This window comes from Balearica regulorum, chromosome 6, assembly GCF_011004875.1.
Source record: "Balearica regulorum gibbericeps isolate bBalReg1 chromosome 6, bBalReg1.pri, whole genome shotgun sequence".
Lineage (NCBI taxonomy): Eukaryota > Metazoa > Chordata > Aves > Gruiformes > Gruidae > Balearica > Balearica regulorum.
The window spans coordinates 25,196,670-25,217,804 of record NC_046189.1 but is presented as its reverse complement, the minus strand read 5'-3'; the positions used below and the strand labels follow the sequence as shown (position 1 = coordinate 25,217,804).

Sequence of the window (21,135 nt, the reverse complement as noted above, 5' to 3'; positions counted from 1 at the left end):
TGTGGGTTTAGAGGTGACCCCCCATCTGCATCCAGGTGATCCGGGACAGGGTGAGCCGGGTCCTGCGCCGCTCCAAACCGCCCCTGAAGAAGCCCTCAGGCAGCATCGCCACACTGGGACTGGAGGAGCTTAAGGACCAGGTACCCCCGGGGAGGGGGTGGTGGGCAGCTGCCTGGGGGGCTGTAAGGGCAGTGGGCAGTGTCCGCCCTCGCCCCAGGAGGAAGGGATATCATCCCAAGAGCGAGGGACAGCACTGCTCTGTGTTTGGTGACCTCAGGCTGCAGAGCCAGGGCAGCCCCGGGGTGGCAGGGAGCTGGGTGGCTCTGTGGGGAGGGCTCCTGGGACAGGCTGTGCTGGGTGGATCTGGGGGAGGACAGGGTGCATGGGGTCAGCACCCACCCCACTGACTGCCATCCCCGCAGAGCCCCTGTGAGACGCTGGGTCGGCATGTGGAGGGCGCCTACAACGCAGGCATCCTGCCCAACCACCACCACCGCCACCACTACCCTCACCAGGGCGTCTTTGAGGACTTCGCCTGCTAGGCCAGCTCGGGACCGGGGGGGGGCAGGCCCCTGCCACCCCCCTCCCCACCATCCGCATGGAGAGGAACTGCAGCACCGGGTGCAGCGGTCACAGGTCCCCGCCTCCCCCACCCCACCACAGGGACGGGCCGCATGGTTCACCCCCAGCGATGCTGCTGGAGCTGCCTCGGCACCGGCACCGGAGCAGCCCCCCAGCCCTTTTGCCCGTCCCCTCCGCTTGCCCCCAGCACGTGGGCTCAGCCTCATCTCAAGCACACAGTGTGGAGGGGGATGGGCACACTGGGGGGGCTTGGGGGAGCAGTGGGGTGCAGGGCAGAGGGGCCCTGGCAATGCAGAGCATGCAGGGGGTAAGCTGGGGTTTCTGCGAGCCCCTCCAAGCCCTCCCCTGCTGACCACTCCTGGGTGGGGGTCTCTGCCCTGTATGGTCCCCCTCCAGGAGAGAGACGTGTCTGGAACAGCTTCTGCCCACCCCAGGGACCACCCCCCCCACACCTTCCTGCTGTGGGGCAGGGCAGCGTTGCAGGGCACCCCTCTGAGCAGCACGGCCCCCCGGCCAGCCCAGGGACACCCCACCTGCAGCCACACCTGCATGGCACCACCCTGACCCCTGGCACCACCACCACTGTGACACCCCTCTAAACATCTGCCCACCCTTCCCCGGCCTCATGCAGCCTGTCAGGGCTGCAGCCCCCCCATTGCTGTTCCCAGCCAGACCCCTGCACTGTGACTCCCCTCCACTCCAGCGTTGGCCCTCGATAGCCCCCAGTCATTGCAGCACTGCAAACCTACTGCCTTCCCCCTCTCCTCCCCCCAGTCCACCATGCCCCCCCCCCATCCTCTCCTTGCCCCAGGTACTGCCCAAAGTGGCTCGTTCCTTGGTGCACCGGCCCGGCACAGCCCAGGCGGCACGAGGAGGTCCTGCCCTCGTTCCCCTGCCTGTCACCGCTCTTTTGCACCGTGCACGTACCCCTTGCCACACTCCCACCCCCAGGTGCTGAGCACCCGCTGTGCCTCCCCCAGACTGTACACGGTTAGGAGGGTGCCCCGTGCCCAGCACTGCCCGGACAGCCACAGCCCGACCCGCCAGCCGGAGCCTTGGCCAGGACCGGCACCCACAGCCCTCCTGCCTGCCCTGCGATGGCAGGACCCACGGCAGGACCCACGGCAGGACCCACAGCGCTCCCCCTGTCCTGTCGGACATTGCCTCCTCCCCCTCCACTGTAGCAGACACCAGCGCAGGGCAAACTGCCCCAAAATATCTCAGGAGGGGGGGTGGGCTGGCAAAGCCCCCCTCGACACACACGCGCAGTAGAGAGGGGGACCCCGGAGCAGGAATTTGGGACCTCTGGAGAAGGCTGGGGTGGAGCCAGGTGGCCTCTGGCCCTGCCAGTTTGGTGCCCGCCCCCGGTGCCCGCAGACAGAACATGGCCGTTCCGCGCCGTGGCCAAAGCCATAGATGCAGGAGGAGCCATCATCCTTGCAGCCCCCCAGGCCCCACACATGGGAGGCGCAGGGCAGAGACTGGAGCACTGGTGACATGCTTGGCAGCCCTGGCTCTGGGTACCCACAGCCCAACAGTCGCCCAAAATATGCACCTGCATGGAAATGTATTCCCCATCAGTGCAAGCAGCTGGCTGCACAGTGTCCCGTGTACCCCAGCATGGGGGGGGACACAGCAAGCATACCAGTGGGGCAGGCACAGTGCTGCTCCCCGGGGAGCCCCTCCAGAGCACCCCATGCCAGCTCCCCACAGGGTCCCCGCACACCCACCACCCAGGCGCAAGCAGGGGTGCCCCTGGAGGGGTGCCAGGCGTTAGCCCGGGGCCGTGCCACGGCCGTGCCAGCCAGCCCTACACCAAGGTCTCCTGCAGTGGGTGGGGCGCGTAGGATGTGGCCCCCTCCTTGCCAGTGGGAGCAATGAGGCCTGAGTGGTGTGGGCACGGGCACCGTGGCGGGAGGGCCGGCACGAATGCCCTCGTGCTGGTTAACGTGAGAGATGTGTGTCACTGTTTTATAAATGTACAAATGCTCCCTAATAAAGAGGCACAAGTAGGTCTGGAGTTGCCTCTGAGGGGCTGGGGGCAGCGGGCAGGGTTGGGGGGGGCAGAGAGGTGAAGGAGCCAGTCCCACCCAGGGAGGAGGTGGCAATGGGACACAGGGAGCACTTTACAGCCCTGCAGCCATGTGCTGGAAACCGCAAGAGCCAGCATGCCGGGTTGCCTGAAGGCGAGCATCTCTGCATCGCTGCCCACGGAGAGCCTTGCCTGCTGCCCGGCTCTCTGAGCCCCAGCTTGTGCAGAGGTACGGCAGTTGCTGGCTGGGAGCCAGCTGTAGGAAGTTCCAGAGCTGTACCCCGGCCCTCAAATCACTCCCCGGGGCAGGGCGGGCACCCCACCAGCGCCCCGCTGGGCTCTATCAGCCCCAGGCAGGCAGTGCGGTGGGGAGGATGGGCTCCTGCCCCCCCAGGGGGCTGCTGCAGGGCGGGGGGCAGATGTGAGGGCAGAAACATGGGCTGGGGGTGCTTTGGGAGGTGGTCCATGGACACCCCATCCTAGAGTGGCACCCTGCACCCCTGCAAACACCCAGACCCCATGCAGGACCCACTTGCCCGGGGGGTTCCCCCCTGTGGTAGCCATGGCCCCCCTGCTTCCACGCCTGTTACCAGCGCCAGGCACAGCCCCTGTTGGTTTCAGGCTGGTGCTTACCCTGGCACTGCCGGCACACTGGATCGCCAGCACGGTGCTGGCTCCTCCGGCACCTGCTGCGGGCCACAGGTCCTGTCCCCTCAGCAGGGGGGCACAACGCAGGTGAGAAGCCATGGTCACCATCGGCTGTCCCACGGTGGGACCTCCTGCAGGAGCCCTATGGGTGCTGTGGGCAAGGAGTGTGGGGTGAAACCGAAACGGGGGAGGCGGAGGATGGGGACAACCCAGATTTAGCAGCCCAGGGCCAGCCCCAAACCCCAGCGCTGTGGCCCCCAGGTGCCCCCTCCCATGCTGTGCCTGTCCAAGGGCCACCAGGGGTCTGGTCCTCCCAGGGACGGGGCCACTGCCACTCGGGGCTCACCAGGCTGCAAAGCACCATCAGCCCAGCTCAGCGCTGCTTGAATTGCCTGTAATGAGGCACATGAAATAGCTGGGGCATAATTAGAAGGGGATCCACTATAGTGAAACAGGCCCTTAATCTTAATGAGTGCAGCCCTCTGGACAAACGCCAGGCACCTGATCGCGGCAGGACTGGCTGCACTGGCGACGGCTCCTGTCGCTGTGGAGGTGACAACCTCGGCAGACTCAGCTCCTGCAGGATACGGTGCTGGCCTGAGGGAGCGGGCGAGGAGCCCTTCTGCCCACGGGATGGGCATCTACTTGGGCACTTCCCACCATGCTTCTACTGCCATGCACCACAATTACAGCTGTTCCCAGAGAAAAGCCACATTTCAAAGAAAACAAACCACTGGCTTGGGAGCGGAAGGGCTGGAAGTGAGCCTCAGAGTACAACGGGGCACACGGCCTCCCTGCTGTCACCTCCTCCCCATCGCCTCCTGCCCGCAGGTGCTGGTGGTGACAGGCAACACCTGGAGAAAGCAGAGACCCTCAGCATCTCCTGATGACCTGAGCGTGCCAAACTTACCGCTTTGCTCCTGGCCATTTCCCCATGACCAACTTGCTGGGAAAATGCAGTGGTGGTGCCTGTCGGCAGGGCCAGGCAGGGGACACATGGGCACCGCTTTCCTGACACTGCGCACAGCACAGCTTTCCAGCGCTTGGCCCCTGCAGCGGGCACGCAGGCTGGAAAAACCAAGGAGGCAATTCAAACCTAAATCCAACGGAGCCGCCTGCCTCTCCCTCCACCCCTGAAGCTTCGGGCTCCTGCAGTCTGCCCATGCCAGGGCTGTGTGTCCCTGGAGGGGACATCCCCAGGCACAGCTGGGGTGTGCTGACACCCCGGTGCAGGGAAAGCCCTGCGGGCAGGCACATCCCCGCAGCAGCCCTGCCTGCACTTACAGCTAACAGCTGTTTCCTCTTCATCTAAAGGCTCTGATTTCCCCGAGCTTGGCTAGTAAAGCCCCTAGCCGAACCCCCCGGCTCCCCACACCCTCTGGAGCAGCACGTCAGGCTGTGATCCGGGGCATCGGGCGCAGGCAAAGCCCAACATCTCCCTGCCTGCTCCTCCTTAAGCAGCACGGCTTCTCCTGCCTTTGCTTGCAGCCAGCCGGAAATGTTTGCCAGGGTTGGGTCCTGCTCTACGGCTCGTAGAGCTGCTCCTGCGGGACAGGCAGCAAAGGCACGGCTGGCCCCTTCCCAAGGCAAGCACAGGGATGAAAGGGCACTGTGCTACCCATTGCCCTCCAGCCCTCCCCTGGCACAGCCTCGCTTCCTACCTCCTCCCGACGGTCACTATCGAGCAGATTAACATTGCCGGAGCTGAAGTAACTCTGCCGCAGGGTTTAGCGCAGCCAGAAGTGACCCAAGCAGGACTAGAGAAGCAGACTTTGCCTTCCCCGCTTGCAGGCTCATGGAGGCATTTGCAAAGAGGCACCTGCATGACCGCACTGGGGGACCAAATCTGGGGGTGGGGAGCAGCAGCAGCAGCTTGGGTTTTCCCCAGTTTAAGTCCTTGCCATGGTGCAGGAAGGAGAGGGGAGGCAGGTGCCTGCCCAGCCCGGGTGTGCCCAGCCGGTCCCTCTTGTGCTTCAGAGTGCTTTGCTCCCAATCGGCCCTTCACACCCTCTTCCAAAAAGCTCCCCAAGGGGAACTTGCGTTGCTCTTCTCAAAGGCTGTGGTGAGCCAGTAACACTTCTAGATAATTTTCTTGAGGTAAGCAGAAGTCTACAGGCAGCAGACACGTTTTCTCCTGCCCTGTTGGGAAAATTGCCCTTTCACCGCTCTGCCTCTGCAAACACGTCTGTGCAAACATCTGCACATTGTACAGAAGTACCGGTCAAACCTGAACAGGCATTGCAGAAAGTCCCTGTCTGCTCAGCTGCCCCTATCAGCACCCGGGGCCGCTCCTCCCTGCCTCTTTCAAGGGTGTCACCGTCCCGGTCTAGCGCCCTGCCCGCACCTGCCAGCCCTGAGCAACCGGGAGCGGGGTTTCAGCACGCTGCAACGCTGCATGTAACTTGGCAAACACCGAAGCAGCTTCAAACACTGCCAGCTCCCTTTGAAAAGGGAGCAATAACTGTGCTGGGAGTGCCCCGGGGACTGTCATTTGCTCGTAGGTAGGCTGGCGCGGGGCAGGCTTCGCTGGTGTCGATAGTGCAGAGCAAATAGCTCTAACTCCATCTGGGCAAACAGTAAAGAGGAGACGAGAAACTCTAGACCATCTTGCGACAATCAAATGACAATTCAGCATTTCTTTTTGCAGCCCACTTGATTTGAAGACAGTTTGCTTTATTACCATTTGGATACTCTTCTTACACCTAATCACATCCAACTCCTAGGTCTGCTTTTCAAAGCAGAAATGTATCCGTAACGCACCAGCATTCACCTCGCTTCCTTCTGTCCCAGATTCACATTTAAAGGGAATTAAGGATGCGCTCAGGGAAGATCAAAAATAGAAAAATTCAGAGCAAGCTAACGGTTATCGTCTGAAATATAATAAAATTATATTTAAACATATACACTCCTACGCTGTGGATATGAAGACTGGTGCAGGAATATATGAGGCATCTTTGCGGAAGGCATGCCACGCAGCCCAGGGCCTTTCCATGAGTTTCGCTGGGCACCAACAGCCTGGTTAACTAACAGCAAGTAGGTTCAGTTAATTTTCTTGGGGATGTCTCTTTGATACGGGTGTTTAATGAACAAGTAAAATGTGATGACCAGAGGACTGGTGGGAAGGGCATGCGGAGCCAGGAAAATCATGCCTGGAGCAGGCAGCACGGGCAGGGGACACAGTCCCCAGTCCGGGGCAGGACCACGGTCCTCTGCTCAACTCAGCATCATGGCAGCAGAGATCTGGAAACCACAAGATGCTGAGAAGCCCTGAGATGCAAAACAGCCCGTAAAAGGGTAAAACCAACGCAGAGAGGGCAGGTCCAGCCCTAATGATTCAACACAGTGCTCGGGTGCAGTTTCTAGCCCAGGAATTTTCCTTCAGAGCTGATCCCAGATTCTGGAGGGCAGAACTCACCCTGCTTGGGCACCTGGCCTCTGCTCTGATGTGGGCCAGGGGTCCCCCATTACTCACCTACAGCCCACACAGGCTGTTATGGGGACAGCGCATGTGGGAGGACACACGGCCGCACCAGCCCCTCACCACAGTGCTTTTCCACCCGCAGTCGGGGCCGAGGAGGGCTGGAACCCTGATCAGCAGGATCATGAATTTGCAGCACCAGGAAAGACAGGGCATTGCCCAGAGCTCCGTATGCTGCACCAGGGCTTCCCGTGGCAATGGGCTCCGTATCCTGCTGCACCACCAGCGAGTGGTAGCACATGGCAACAGCAGGGTGGATGGCCCTGCAGACGGTGGGCATCTGAGGAGGTACAGGACTCCTGCTGTGAGCCCCCAGGGTTTTCAAGCTGGTATTTCCAAGTGTCTGTCAGCCTGTCCCTAAGCCGACAGACTCCCCCTGGCCTCACTAAGGAGAGGCAGCCATCTCCCAGCTCAGGCAGAGGATGCTGCAGGCGGCTTGGGAAAAGCAGCATCTCTGCGAGGAAGCAGTCCAGCCAGCTGCAGCCAGGTTTTATACAAGCAGCCAGCACCTACCACCATGCAGACCCCCGCCATGGGACACCCAGAGATGCCCTGGGGAAGAATCAGCCAGACTCACCGGTTCATCTCTCTGTTTTATTAGTGTAAACGCACCCCACCCTCCCACCCCTCCCCACTATTAAATACAAACCAGGAGCAGAGAGCGGCTCCTCAGTCGCTTTCTCCTTAGGAGATGCGCAGCCAAACCCTCTGCCGTGCCCACCAAGCTGGGCACCAGGTCCCCCGCCCCCGAGGGCGGTCCCGCGGCAGGGAGGGCTCCCACCTCTGTCGGGAGGCTTTCGTCTGAGGGCTGCAACCTCCGACGTCCTATTGATACTGCGAAGGCCAAAGCGGCCTGGGTCACGGTTCCCATGGGGAGCAGCTCACGGTACGTGAATACAGCAGGATCCCCTCTGGCACCCCCTGTGCCCACTGGCCTCGGGGGCCAGGACCCCCCACCCCGACCCACCGGGAGTGCTCCAGCTCATTGCCAAGTGGCAAAACCCTGAAACCAACCTCTTTATTGCTTTTTTTGGAGTGGGACATGCCCCATCCTGCTGTCCCTGCACAACCAGGCTGATGCACCAAAGGAGCAGGGGGCACAGGCCTGTCCCGGGGCGCTGGGGGAACTGCGCGGGATCACCCCCAGCCCCACATCAGTCACAGCCCTGCAGCAAGGGGGGCCTTGGGCTCTGTGTGCCCCTGGTTAAGGGGACAGCAAGGGACAAGGTAGCCCATTGCCTACCTGCTGGGCAGCGATGCCAGGACAGAGGGATGGGGCCGGTGGCCAGCAGCTCTGGGGTGAGGAGCCAGGCGTTCCAGCTCACAACTCAGCGACTCCGACCCCACCTCACCCCGGGGTCTGCACAGCCACGGCTGCTCCGGAAGGACCCGGGCATCCCGGGCTAGCAGACCCCAGCCCGGGCAGCCCCAGTGGGGCAAGTCACGAGCTCGGGCACTGGCGATCCCTGCAGACGCCAGGAGGAGGAAGACAGATTTGGGCAGCAGAAGAGTTGGGGTGGGCAGGCAGGCACAGCAGGGCAGGGCCAGCCCCTCCGCATCCTGGGGTTCAGGTGCTGTTCCCCTGCTCTTGCTCAAAAAGCACCATGGCCAGCTGGGAGCGAGAGCCTACACCCTCCAGGCTGCTCTGCACGCAGCGGTGGTAGATCTCCTCGCTGAGCCGGGGGTTGCAGGCCTGGTGCCGGTAGCGCTGCAGCAGGGCAGGCTCCACGGCCCGGAAGACATGGAGGTTGGAGTACTTGATGAACATGTCATAGATGTCCAGGGTCTCCAGGATGTCCTCGTTCTCCTGCACATCACTTGCCATGCGGGTGCGTGCTGCCATATAGTCGGCATTGTAGAAGCAGGCTTCATGGAAGACGTTGCGGTCGAAGCGCCCTGCATCCCGCAGCAGGTCCAGCATGGTGGGCGGCACCTGGTTGTGGTAAGCGATAGCGGGGTTGTAGCCCTGGAAGTGAATGGGGAAGAAGACCTGCCAGTTGTTGATGGTGTTCATCCGGCAGCGGTTCAGGAAGTCAACAGTGACCTCCGTCCCCACGCCGGCCACAAAGAAAAGTGTGTCCACGGGGTGCTTCTTGGAGATGATGTCCATGACCTTGATTTGGGATGGTGCATCTGTCTTAACACTGATCCATGGGATCTTCACCTCTGCATACTTGCGCTCATACTCGGTGATCTGGGCCTTCACGGGGGCGAAGATGTCATTCTGGGTGACCTGCTGGGCCTCGAAGGGATCATAGATGAAGAGGAAGGTGAGCACTGCGTTCTCACTGCTCTCAAAGGCAGTCGCTGCATAAGCCTCCAAAAAGCGGGCAGCGTGGTCCCGGTCATGGGCTGTCAGCGGCAGGATGACATTGATGCGGCTGGCCTCTGTCACGTAGGGCATGGGGATGATCTCCACCTCGCTGAGGGGCCGCACCAGGTGCACGCGCTTGGTGACGGAGCGGCTGTGCCCCTTCTGGGTGACCACCTCCACCTGGAGGTCCAGTGTGTACTCCATGCCACGTGTGGGATCGAAGCGCCGGTAGCCGTTCACCAGCTGCTGCTTGCGGACGTGGAGCACCGGCTGGTATTTGCGGTTCAGCTCCTCCATGGCTGTAGCCACCACGTCGGCCATGTCCGCCAGATCCGCACCGCGCAGCTCGCACTTGGGGGAGCCATCCACACAGGCGTAGACCTGCTCCTCTGTGAAGTAGTCCCAGCGCAGCACCTCGAAGCGGGTTTTGGGCTGGAAGGGGGGCGGGATGCCAATGGGCCATGTGGCACCGTGGTCCCCGTCAATGGACAGGCTGCTGGCATTCTGGATCTCCAGCTGCAAGAGGAGAGATGGAGGAGTTAGAGCCAAGGCGGACACAAGTAGGTCTTCCAGCTTTGGCTGCAGGCCAGCTGACTCCCGATACTCAGATCAACCACTCCTGGCCAAAAGAGCAGTGCCAGAGCAACTCTGCCTTCAGCCTGACTCCTGAACAGCACCCCGAATATGGCACGCCACCTCCATTGGCAGGATCCATGTCCTCTCTCTCCCTGCCTGGCCTTTGCTGGTGGACCTCAGCACCCTTCTGGCTCCATCACCCTGAACCACGACCACAGCTCCAGGACCCATCTGGGTCTAAAGATGCTCTCCAGCCAGCACCGCTGCCCTTGCAACCACAGGGGCTCAGTTGATCCCATCCCACAGCAGGTTTAGGTGAAAAAGCCTCATATTAGAGTGGAGAGGTGACACAGAGCAACGAGAAAGCCCACAGGGATGACAAAAGGAGCCCAGACTCTCCCAGTCAAGGCCAGGTCTCACCTGAAGCTGCTGGATCTCCTGGTAGGTCCTCTCAAGCTCCACCTGCGCAAAATACTTGTGCAGCCGGTACATCTGGACGGGATCCAGCACAGGGTGGACAGTGAAGGCGCTCTGGAAACGGAGGTCGGTCTCCCGCTCGGGGTCTGCATTCTTCCCCAGCTCAAAATAGTGGTAACGCAGGCCCTGCACCAGCCAGAGGAGACGGGTCACAGCCCGCCCCAACTCGCACTCCCACCCCACCGGCCGCCAGCACAGCAAGCTCAAAAGGTGACAGAGTGCAAGGGCTGGTCCCCCCAGGACCTGGGAGCCCACGGGAAGGCAGGAAAACACCCCAGGCCAGGATCAGGCTCTCAGAGACCATCTCTGCTGCAGGACCTACCTCATGCTCCTCAACACAGTTGATGGCTGTGTAGTCAATGATGCAGCGGCCCAGCCACTCGTCAGGCCGGGCACTGAGGATGTCATTGCGGCAGCTCTCCAGGTGCTGCTGCAGGAGCAGGAGGAGGCTGCGGGACAGCAGGTAGCCAAACCCCCCATAGCAGTAGCGTCCCTCGGTGTCCCCACCGATGAACTCTTCAGGACGGCCCAGGTAGAGGTGGGTGTCAATGCTGAGGTGGGCAACCAGGCGACTGATGCGGTGTGCCTCCGTGTAGGTATCATCTTGCACCAGGAAGAACCAGTCGAAGTCGTTCACGTAGTGGTCCAGAAGGTACCTGACAGTCTGGTACATGTTCCAGATGGGCCGCTCGTCACTGTGCGTCACCACTGTCATGCCGTGGGGCACCTTGCGGCCCCGTGTGCCTGTGAAGTACACCAGGCGCTCCAGGCGGTGGGCCAGCGTGCGGTTGACAGCCACCCCCAGCGTGTTCAGCGTGCTCTTGGAGGTCAGCACACCCACGAAGAGCCGCTGCCGCATCCCCAGCTCTGTACTGATGTACCGGGTCCTGCAGGAGGGAGAGAACATCTGGCCCTGGGGCACTGCACCCACCTTGCCCTGCACCTTCCCTGTCCCCCCCAACGGCACCAACCTCAATTCCTCTGCAGGAACTGCTCCCAGGCTTCAGCCACACGCACAAGACACGACCCCAGTGGCACTGGCTGCCACTACGCCTGGGCCAGAGGCTCAGCAGAGCACTCTGCTGAGCTCCCCCTCAACCTGAGACCACAGGGGACCCTCCCTTCCCGTGAGCTGGCCAGCCTGGCTCAAAGCAGAAGTTTGCAAAAGGCTGAGCACAGCTAAGAGAGGGAAAGAGGGGTGCACGCCCCAGCTCTAGCGTGGATGCGACCCACCAGGCACCCCACCTTCACGCCACCCCTGCCAGACACATTGCTCTTGAGCAGGCAGGCAGGCGAGCCCGTGCTGCCCTCCCTGGGGAACCCAGGCCCCGCTGGGGTGGCTGAAGCCAGCATGGGGCCGGCTGCATCCCCCTCTGCACCACAGCCCCCAGCTGCCCCACTCACAATGACTTTCAGGTTCAATTCTCCCAGCCCACTGCAGCAGCAGGAAGCGACCCCCCCTCGGCCCCCAGCCACGGCCTGGCACACACTGGCTCCATTCAGCCCCCTCCATCCGCCCACCGCCTCGCTGGGACAAGGAGGCCCTTTCACTGCCTGCTCCCTGTCATCCCAGGGCTGCCAGGACACGCTGCAGCCGGCCCTGGAGCAGGCTGGAGTTCGCACTGTTCGGTGGGATGTGCCACCGCAGGAGGGGTCCCTGCTAGGGCAGGGCCGGAGAGTGGCCGGGGCAGGGTGCCTGGCAGCACGTGCTGCAGCAGGCAGCCTTTGCACAGCGGGCAGCAGCGAGGGCACGGGGCTCTTCCGGGCACCACCGAAGCAGGCAGGGGGGTAGAGATGAGGGGGAAGGCAGAGGGGAGGAAAGGGAGCAGCAGAGAAAGGCGCCTGCAGTGAGAAAAATCCATCCGCAGCCCTGGGTGGCTGCAGGGGGACAGAAGCACGACACCGGGTCACCCGTAAAGCCCCCCAGCACCAGCCCAGCAGACGGACAGCCCCCCCCAGCACCGGCCCGGCAGGCAGGGGCAGGCAGGCAGCCCCCCAGCACCGGCCCGGCAGACACACACCCACACCCGGGCAGCCCGGGCTCGGCCGCAGCTACTCCCATCTAAAGCCCGGTTCGTGCCGGCAGCCCGTCCTCCGCCGGTGCCGCGGGGGCCCAGCTCCCCTAGCCCGTCCCGGCCCGGCCCCCCGCACCTGACGGCCTTCTTGGCGGCCCTGCCGGGGCTGGGCGGGCGGTAGGGCACGACGCGGGGCTCCCAGCTGTCGGCGCCCAGCCCGGCGGGCACGGCGTTGGGCTTGCGCGCCGCGTTGCCGTTGGTGTTACCGGGGCCGGGGGGCGGCGCGGGGCCGCCGTCGGGGCGCGGACGGACGGCGGGGTGCGGCGGCGGCCCGCAGGGCTCCTCCACCCAGGTGACGCTGAGCAGGCTGAGGGTGAAGCCCAGCGAGACGCCGATGGCCACCGGCCCGGCGGGCCGCAGCACCGACAGCACCAGCGACAGCCGCATGGCCGGGACGGGACCGAGGACGGGGGGACGGGACCCGGGGGCGGCTCCGGCTGCCGCTCCCGCTGGCGGCGCCGCCGTCCGACGTGTCACCCCCTGGCCCCGCCCCGCCGCGCGTCACCGCGGGCGGCCCGACTCGGCCAATGGGCCGCGCTCCCACCGTCGCGTCACGGGGCGGTGCGGGGAGAAGCCGGGGGGGAGCAGGGGGCGGCGTGGAGGCGGGGCGAGGTTGCTAGGAGACCGCGCGGCCGGCTCTCCCTCTCCTCCCCCCCCTCCACACACCCCCTGGCCGACCCTTCCCTGTGGGGCCGGGGCCGGGCCCGGGCCCGGGCCGTGGGGCGGGCAGGGGAGCGGGACCCCCCGCGCCGCTCCCCTCCGAGGCCCAGGAGACGTCGCTGCGGGGCTGCCCGGTGCCCGGCGCCCAGTACCTGGCACCGGCCGGGCCACGGCGTTCGCCCCCGACAGCCGGCGCTGCGGGGCGGCAGGGCAGCGCCCCCGGCCCCGGCTGCCCGCTCAGAAAGCGCCCTCCGGCTCAGAAAGCACATCTGCCCGGGCCGCGGCCTGGCTGGCGCCGGGACACGGCGCCTGAGCCGGCTTAAGGCGGATTTCCCCCGGCGGGTGCCGCGGGGCTGGGCCACAGCCGGCCCTTTGTTCCCGGGGCTGGGGGGGACGCCGCAGGGCCGGCCGGGCAGAGCCGTAGCGTCCCCTCCCCGGGACAGCCCCTCCCGCCAGGCTGGTGAACTTGTGGTGGTCTTGAAGCGCCACGTTCCCCTTCTCAAATCGCTGCCTGGCGCCTTCCTGAAAGCACGGGCAGCAGCACTGGATGCTACCTGGGCATCCCCGGGAGGTGGCCGGTGGCCACGGGTGGGTGTGGTGGACGGGTCCGAGGCCAGGAGGAGCAAAGCACGGAGCAGGGGCTGCAGAAGGCAGCTGGGCATGCCACGTGCCTGGGGAGCAGGCGTGCAGGAGGGCAAGCGGCGGCTGGGAGACCTTTGGACGCAGAGCAGCAAACCGTGCCGGGGCAGAAGGAGCGCAGGCAGAGCAGCAGGAGATCTCAGCGGCAGCACCAGGGACCCCTCGGTGGCTGCGAGTGAAAATGGGACCAAAGAGGTGGGCTCCCTCAGCTGGGGCCAGGCCACTGTCCCTGCGAGTGAAAACGGGACCAAAGAGGTGGGCTCCCTCAGCTGGGGCCAGGCCACTGTCCCACTACGAGCTGTCTGCAGTGCAGAGCCACCATCCCGCCGGCCGCCGGAGAGGGTCCCCGGGCAGACAGAGCTGGAGGAACCGGCTGGGGGCAGAGTTTGCCACATACACGCAGCCTCCGGCACGGGAATAATCCAAGCCAGAAGCTGCAAGGCCAGCAGCCCTACACGGCCACTCGGCGCCAGGCATTACTGAATAAGGACAAGGAGGAGGATCCAGCCTTTCTGCCCATTCACCGCCCGTGGCTCCACTTCCAGCAGCCTCGCAGCCATTGAGGCTCCCAAATGCCCCTGGATTTACGCTGGCTGGTGGGGAGTCCATCCCGCCCTCCCCAGGAAACACATCCCGCCTGCCCCAGGGAGCGCTGGCGGCCGCAGAGTGCGGCGGGGCACCGAGGGCAGGCGGGAACCCGCTTGGCTCAAGGGTCTCTTTCATTTTCTGGAACAAAGCAGCCTGTTTTCATCAGGAAGCGGTTGGCAGCATCCCCCCCCCCCCCCCCCGAGATACAGGACCATCATCCAAGCTCGGCTCATTTTCATAGGCCTTTTTCTCCTGAATAGGCCAAGAGAAGCAATAAGCAATAAGGGTGGTCACGTGGACGGCAGTTTAATGAAGAACATATAAAAACTAGAAACAGAGGGAAACGCAATGGGACAAGGAGATGCCAGAAGGGAAAAGATGCAGAAGTAAGAAATGAGCAGAGATTTTCCATGGACGAAGGCCAAGGAACAGGCGTGATCATAAACAACCAAAGTTGCCTGTTTTCAGCACAAAGAGAAACGTGTTAGATATATTTGATTTCCTTCACTGGTTGGAATATTTAGTTTTGGTCACCTTATACAAACCCAGATGATTTTACATGTGTTACAAGAGAGATTTCATCTGAAATGACCCTGTCGATCTGAGCTTGTATTTAGACAGAGGTGCAAATTGGAGAAAGCACTGACGTTTTCAGAAATAAGACTCTGAACTCAGGAAAACTGCATGGAGATGAAGCTGTGGGCAGAGCAAATGTCTTCCAAGGCTCACTGGGGCAGTGGCCGAGCCCAGGGCCCCCGTGCCCACCCCCGGAGGATCCCGCGGGGGAAGCAGCCAGCGGGCACAGCGCCGTTCCTCCGGCAGCCCCTTCGCAGCCCCCCGCCAGCTGCAGCTCCCGCCTTTGTCTCCCCGTGCTGGCATGGGGCTGGGAAGGGGCTGCCAGGGGAACGGCCGCCGCTGCCAAGAGACTTTTCCCTGCCAGGATTTCCCGGGGGTCTCTGGGCACTGCAGCCAGGAGGTGCCAGTTCCAGAGAGCTCTGCCTCTGCAGAGCTCCATGTCCTCCCACCTCCTGCCATGCCTGCAGCTCCCGGCCGCTTGCAGGGGGATGGCTGAGTGGCCTCTATAGCTGCCCGCTACGTGCACACCTGCCCCCTCCAAAGGCAGGCGCTGCAGAGCCCACGGCCCTGGCACAGGCCCCTTGCAAAGCCCGTGGCCCTCTGCGTGCTGTCAGGTGTGCACCAGCAGCACGACCCTGCGCGCACCCGATACGAGGCTCTCCTGCCGTTTTCACACCCGCACCCCTGCGCCCAACAACACTCTGTCCCCTTTGCACTGTGCCTCGGGGCCTGCAGCCCTTGCAGCCACTGCACGCCAAGCGCACCCCACGCACGGCACGTGCTGTGCCATGCCGTGCACACACACACACACACACACACACACACACAGAGAGCCTTGTTCAGACACCCCATTGCATGGTGTGGTGCACGCCACGCTGCCCTGGTGCGCGCACCTCAGTTGCACGCGCCATTGCACGGCCTGGCGCACCCCCCAATGCACACGGTGGCGCACACCCCAGTGCGCAAACCACTGCACGGTCTGGTGCACGCGCCGGCACACACCCCGTGCCCTGGGTACACACCTAGTGCACCCGACGGCCCGGTGCAGGCCACGCCCCCGAGAAGCCACGCCCCCTCACACAGAGAGACCCCGCCCCCGGCCGGCGCGGTGACGCAGCGCGGTGACGTCAGGCGGAGCTGTCCGCTCAGCACCGCGCGGCGGGCCGTGCCGCCAGCATGCGCGGGGGCCGGGGCCGGGGCCGGGGCCGGGAGCGCCGGGCGCCGCGGGGCCGCCGCCGCTGCGGGGCCGGGAGCGCAGGTGGGAGCGGGCGGGGCGGCGGTGCAGGGGGTGAGGGCAGCACATGGGGGGTCCGGCAGGCGGGGGGCGCTCCAGGCCCCTCGGGGGAAGGGCTCGGGCACCAGGGTCCCGGCCCCCCCGTCCCGGGGAGAGAGCGCGGTGCCCGGGATGGGCGTGCGGGGCCCGGCGGGGCGCCCCCGGGACCCCCGCCCCGAACAAAGAGAGGGGCGGAGCGGCCCCGCGCCCCGGCGGCCATTGCGGCCGTCGCTTAGCAACGCCGCGCCCGCCCCGCCGGCCCGGGGCCCGGCAGTACGGCGGGGGGCAGCGGGGGCCGGCCGGGGGGGGGGCGCGCCGCGGCCGGGCCGGGCCGGGCTGGGCCCCGAACGCTGTTCCCGGGCCCCCGGCACGCTGTGCTCGGGAGGGCAGGGAGGGGAGGGCGGGGGGCCCGGGGCAAGCCGCGGCGGGGAGCCCGGGGCTGCGGGGAGGGCGGCAGCAGGTGGGTAAGTCCCGGCGCCAATGAGCAGGCGCTGGGCTCCCCTAGCAACAGTGCCCGCGCCAATGGGCGCCGGGAGCTGCCTGCAACGCTGCCTGCAACCCTGCCTGCAACCCTGTCGGAGACGGGTTTTCCCCGGCGACCCTTCCCCGCTGCCCTGGCCCCGGCCTGGCGTGGGTTGAGGGGCAGAGAGCAGCGCCTCGCTGCCCTCCCTCTGCCCTGCCAGCTGTGCCGTGCCGTGCCCCATCCCCGGGCCCCTGGGCACAGCCGGCCGGCGGAGCCCTGCTTTCACCCCGCACGGCATCGCCCATCCCCGCCGAGGCAGCGGGGGCCGGCGCGTTGCTCCCGGGCTCCGCGGTTAAAGTCCAATCCTGCTTAGCATCCCCCGGGGGCTCAGGCGGGGCGGGCAGGGGCCCAGCGCTCCGCTGCCTGCTCCGTGCCCGCCTGCTGCCCCGGGATTAGGCGCCGCACTCGGCTTCTCTGGGGGGATTTGCCCTGGCCGGTGTTCCCCTCTCCAGCCGGAGGGAGGGAGGGAGGAGGCCGGCGGTGGGGGAAGAGGTGCCGGTGGAGCCCGGCCCGGGCAGCAGCGAGCTGCTGGGCAATAGAGAGGCGTGACTGCAGCCTCTGCCCTCTCCCCTGGGCCTTCTCGGTGCTCTGGTTTTGTGAGGCATCCTGAGCCAGCTGCCTGAACGTGGCACTTGGAAGGACCGGTGCTGGTGGGGGGACAACCGGTGACAATAAACCCATCCTAAACCAGCTGAGCCCGGAAAGGTGCCAGGGGAGCAAAGGGATGCTGGAACTGGCTCCAGGTGGGAGTGGGCAGACGGACACCGTAATTAGGTTTAAGCTGGAGCTGGATCAGTCTTCGCGGGGGATTATGACCCCTCCGTCTGCGTAGGCACTGCGGGGGGCCCGGTGACAGCTTGCTCAGCGTCCCAGCACGGCCACGGCATTATGGGCGAGCCCTCGGGTAAGGGGCAGCGCCAGCCAGGGTCAGGCCCCCTCCGGCCCTGGGGGTCAGCGTGGGAGGGCTGGATCCAGCACGGGGGGCTGCTTTGTTTTTACAAGGACACTAGGAGCTGGAGTAGGGATGAAAAATAGCCAGAAATATGATTAGAGGATTGGAGAAAATGCCTTGGAGTACAAGCTTTAAGAGCTCAATCTGTTTAGCCTATAAAAATAGAAGACTGAGGGGTGACTTAATTACCAAGCATAATTACTTCACAGGCAGAAAATACCAGGTAGTGGAAGTCTCCCTTTAATCGAGCAGGGAAAGGGCGCCGGAGAGCCAGGGGCAGGAAATTGAAGCCGCAGACAAATTATAAAGTGCCACATCCTGGCAGCCAAACTCACTGGGGGTGCGGACAGGCTCCCAAGGACAGCGCATCCCTGCAGCCATGCTGTGGGTGATGGCCTGTGTCCCCGCTGACCCCCAGGCCGGGGCAGATCAGGCTGTTCCCCCATTCCCTTCCTTCCCACCTGGGTAGCGAGGGGCCAGAGCGGGTTTTTCAGCAGCTGGGTGCCTTGGGGTGGGCATCACCAATGGTGCCTCCATCCCTCTTCTCTCTCACCAGCTGAAGCGGGTGCGGTGGCGCAGCTTTGCCAGCGAGCCATGGGGCAGGAGCGCAGATTTTGATGCCTCTCCCGGGAGTCCCCAGAGCCATGACTGCAACTGTGCAGACACTGCGGTTCAAACTGCTGCCGCACGAGCCGGGCCAGGAGTGGGGGCACAGCTGCCAGCAGGAAATCGAGCGTCGCTACCAGGTGGTGCCCTCAGTGGTGTGCGCCATGTGCTGCCTCTTCGGCATCATCTACTGCTTCTTTGGTGAGCCAGGCCAGCCTGGCGGCTGGCGGGGCAAGCAGGGAGAAGGGCAGGGGGGAGCTAGGGGAATGCTGGCCATCCACCCCCTGACTGCGGTGGTCTCTCTGCAGGCTACCGCTGCTTCAAGGCCGTCATGTTCCTGACAGGGCTGATGTTCGGCTCCATCATCATCTTCATGTTGTGCTACAAGGAGCGGGTGCTGGACACGCAGCTGAGCGTGGAGGCCTCGGTGGGCATCGGGCTGGGCATCGGGGTCCTGTGTGGGCTGGTCACCATGCTGGTGCGCAGCGTTGGCCTCTTCATGGTGGGGCTGCTCCTGGGGCTGCTGCTGGCAGTGGCCACGCTGGTGGTGATGGAGCAGTTCTACCACCCGCCAACGGTGTGGATCCCCATCGCGCTGCTACTGGGCGTGGGGATGCTCTTCGCCGTCCTCACCCTGCAGTGGCAGCGCTTCTTCACCACACTCTCCACCGCCGTTTTCGGCAGCGCCATCATGACCGTCACCATTGACTACTTCATCGAGCTCTTCCTCCTGGTGCAGTACATCTACGAGCGCATCAAGGTGGCCCCTGCTCGCCCTGTGTGCTGGTACAGCTGGGTCATCCTGGGCGTTTGGCCACTCCTCACCACGCTGGGTGTCCTGGTCCAGTGGAAGGTCACGGCCGAGGGCTACTCCCACACCGAAGGTGTGTGGGGGCTGGGGGAGATGGGCGTGGGGTGAGTGCAGGAGTTGGGGGGCTGGGGTGGGGGTTCCCATTGCCGGGTTTGCATGCACAGATAAGGGGTTTGGGACTCTGCGGGGACATGCCATGGCAAGGGGAGGTCTGGGTGTGCAAAGCCAGGGTTGGTTTGGGTGCAGGGAGGATTTTGGGGTGCTCACAGTGCTCACAGGCCCCTCTGCCCCACAGTGATCATCAGCCGGCAGCAGCGCCGCGTGCAGCTGATGCGCATCAAGCAGCGGGAGGACCGAAAGGAGAAGAAGAAGAAGCGGAGACCACACCACCCGCCTCCCCACCAGCACAAAGCCCACCCACCCGAGCCCGCCTACCGCCGCAAGCCCAACCCTGTGCGCCGCTTCGACGGGGACGTGCTCTCCCCCGTGAGTCCCACACCCAGGGTAGAGATCTCCCCTGGCCTCTGTGGCCCTTCCTTCTCCAACCGGGTGGGCTGGGGCGCGGGGAGGGGAGAGGTGCCTGAGTGCCAGCCTGAGGGACGAGGGATCCCCGGGGGCTGGGCAGCTCAGGAAGGGCTGGGCTGGGACATGCCCACCACGGAGCACTTCAGCCTTTGCAAGCAAATGTAAACGGGTGGCCAAAAGCGCTGTGGCCGCAGTAGAAACAGGCAGTGGGCAAGGTGTGAAGCGTGTGTCCAAGGAATGGACGGGGCTGTGCAGCCTGCTGCGGCCAGCCCCCGGAGGGCCCGACTACTGGGGTGGGTGGGATTACACAGGGCAGTTTCTGGGGGGGCGGCTGCAGAGCTTAGGGTGGGGTGGGATGGAGTGGGCCAGGAGCAGAGCCCCCCTCACTTCCTGTCCACCCTTTCTCGAGCAGAGCTACATCCAGAGTTTCCGAGAGCGGCAGACAGGGCCATCTCTGAACAGCCTCATCGCCAGCTCCCACGCCGTGGTGGACCTGGACTATGACTGCAGCTCCACTGTGCCCCTCACCACGGGCTCCGGCCCCGCCGTGCGGGTATAAGCCAACCCAGTGACCTCAAGCGACACCAGCATCCCAGCCTGCTCCGACAGACCCCCTGGGACAGGCGGGGCTGTGCCCTTGGCCCCGGGCGGCCACGCGCGCCCTGGGGCTGCGGATGGACACCCTGGGGACACGTGGGACTTGGCTGGGTGAGCCCCAGCTGCCCATGGGGCCCGGAGGCACTGGGGGAGCCCTCCGGCAGGGACTTGGCCCAAGGACCGGGGACACCAGCACCCATGGACTCATGGTGCAAGCGGCTCTGCGTGTTTCTCCATGGCCTGGGCACGCTCATCCTGCATCCCAACATCTCACTCTCCGTGTTTGAGCCCCCCTTTCTCAAGAGCAGCTCCCCATGCCTGCCCCCACCCCATCGCTCCCCCAGCAACTCCCCAAGTGCCTGTACCCCACATCCCTTCCTCAAAGAGCAGGTCCACCAGCCCTCGCCCTCCCAGGGACTCCCCCAAGCATGTGTGCCCCATCCCACCCTGGCCCCAAGAGCAGCTCCCAGGCAGCGCTTCCCAAACCCTGTCTCCTCAGAAGGTCCCCTTGCCCTAGACACCCTCCCTGCCCCCCAGAGCAGTTTGCTTCCCCCCCCTTTTCCTGAGCTGGACCCAGGGTGGTCCTAGGGCAGAGGCTGCCAGGGCCAGGCAGTTTCTCTGAGGATGCTGCCCTGGGGTGATGCCACGTGCACCCCCCAAAATGTTTCGATGGGAGACAGGACACTGAATCCAGCCTTTGGGCAGAGGCTGGGCTGCCTCAGGGACGTGGGGACCCCCACGGCGTCAGAGGCCGTCGCTGTTTTGCTGGCGACTGGATTTTATAGTGGCCGGGGGGGCCCTGGGGTCGGGCCGAGCCTCCGGCTGGGGCAGGGCAGGAGCCCCAGAGCACCGCTGCTGGCAGAGGCTCCCGCCTTGTATATATTTCTCTTGCTGTGATTTGTATTAATTTATTACGGAGCGAGCCAGGACTTCCCCATGGCCAGGCAGGCAGGATGGCGGGCAAGACTGGACTGGGGCACCCCCCCTGCTTTGGGAGCCCCCCCCCCAGCCCAGCCCAGCTGGCCCCGCTGCCCCAGGAACTGCATGTTTCTGCCAGGCACCCCCATTCCCACAGCGCCGTGCCACCGTCCCCCTTTTCAGTCTCTTTTGTAAATGTGCCAAACGCTGCTGAGGCCATGGCCGCACAGTAAAGAGCCTTTCGGAGCTGTTGTGTGGGGCCGGGGGCTATGCCGGGGGGCAGGG

General features: G+C 64.5%; 3 protein-coding genes across 5 annotated transcripts in view; 2 read left to right on the top strand and 1 right to left on the bottom strand.

The window, feature by feature from the left end:
• Positions 1-2,592, top strand: part of ASIC4 (acid sensing ion channel subunit family member 4) — a 65,143-nt gene extending 62,551 nt beyond the window's left edge. For both annotated transcript variants that reach the window (XM_075755756.1, XM_075755757.1), the window contains exons 9-10: positions 36-140; positions 423-2,592. In XM_075755756.1, the coding sequence (XP_075611871.1) occupies positions 36-140; positions 423-542 (225 nt within the window). In that variant the 3' untranslated portion in view covers positions 543-2,592. The remainder of the gene's footprint in view (positions 1-35; positions 141-422) is intronic.
• Positions 2,593-7,367: 4,775 nt separating this feature from the next.
• CHPF (chondroitin polymerizing factor) lies at positions 7,368-12,669 on the bottom strand. Its single transcript, XM_075756868.1, has 4 exons — positions 12,259-12,669; positions 10,430-10,994; positions 10,051-10,233; positions 7,368-9,570 (listed from the first exon to the last, which is right to left on the bottom strand). Exons 1-4 carry the CDS (start codon positions 12,567-12,569, stop codon positions 8,308-8,310), a joined length of 2,322 nt encoding a protein of 773 aa, XP_075612983.1. The 5' UTR covers positions 12,570-12,669; the 3' UTR covers positions 7,368-8,307.
• A 3,077-nt stretch (positions 12,670-15,746) lies between these two features.
• On the top strand, positions 15,747-21,096 carry TMEM198 (transmembrane protein 198). Of its 2 annotated transcripts, none has more exons than XM_075756871.1 (5): positions 15,747-15,903; positions 17,950-18,200; positions 18,308-18,883; positions 19,106-19,296; positions 19,748-21,096. In XM_075756871.1, exons 2-5 carry the CDS (start codon positions 18,011-18,013, stop codon positions 19,892-19,894), a joined length of 1,104 nt encoding a protein of 367 aa, XP_075612986.1. In that variant the 5' UTR covers positions 15,747-15,903; positions 17,950-18,010; the 3' UTR covers positions 19,895-21,096. The 2 variants fall into 2 exon arrangements, with proteins under 2 accessions (XP_075612986.1, XP_075612985.1); XM_075756870.1 differs by having other exon boundaries at positions 19,106-19,314.
• The last annotated feature ends 39 nt before the right edge of the window (positions 21,097-21,135 follow it).

What these genes read in the sequence shown, in the direction of transcription:
- CHPF (XM_075756868.1), bottom strand. Translation starts at nt 12,569, where the DNA reads ATGCGGCTGTCGCTGGTGCTGTCGGTGCTGCGGCCCGCCGGGCCGGTG. An exon ending in GCCGCCAAGAAGGCCGTCAG is followed by an intron (nt 10,995 to 12,258) that starts GTGCGGGGGGCC and finishes TCCCTCCTGCAG; the next exon opens with GACCCGGTACATCAGTACAG. An exon ending in ACTGTGTTGAGGAGCATGAG is followed by an intron (nt 10,234 to 10,429) that starts GTAGGTCCTGCA and finishes TGGCTGGTGCAG; the next exon opens with GGCCTGCGTTACCACTATTT.
- TMEM198 (XM_075756870.1), top strand. Translation starts at nt 18,011, where the DNA reads ATGCCTCTCCCGGGAGTCCCCAGAGCCATGACTGCAACTGTGCAGACA. An exon ending in CATCATCTACTGCTTCTTTG is followed by an intron (nt 18,201 to 18,307) that starts GTGAGCCAGGCC and finishes GTCTCTCTGCAG; the next exon opens with GCTACCGCTGCTTCAAGGCC. An exon ending in CCGTGAGTCCCACACCCAGG is followed by an intron (nt 19,315 to 19,747) that starts GTAGAGATCTCC and finishes TTTCTCGAGCAG; the next exon opens with AGCTACATCCAGAGTTTCCG.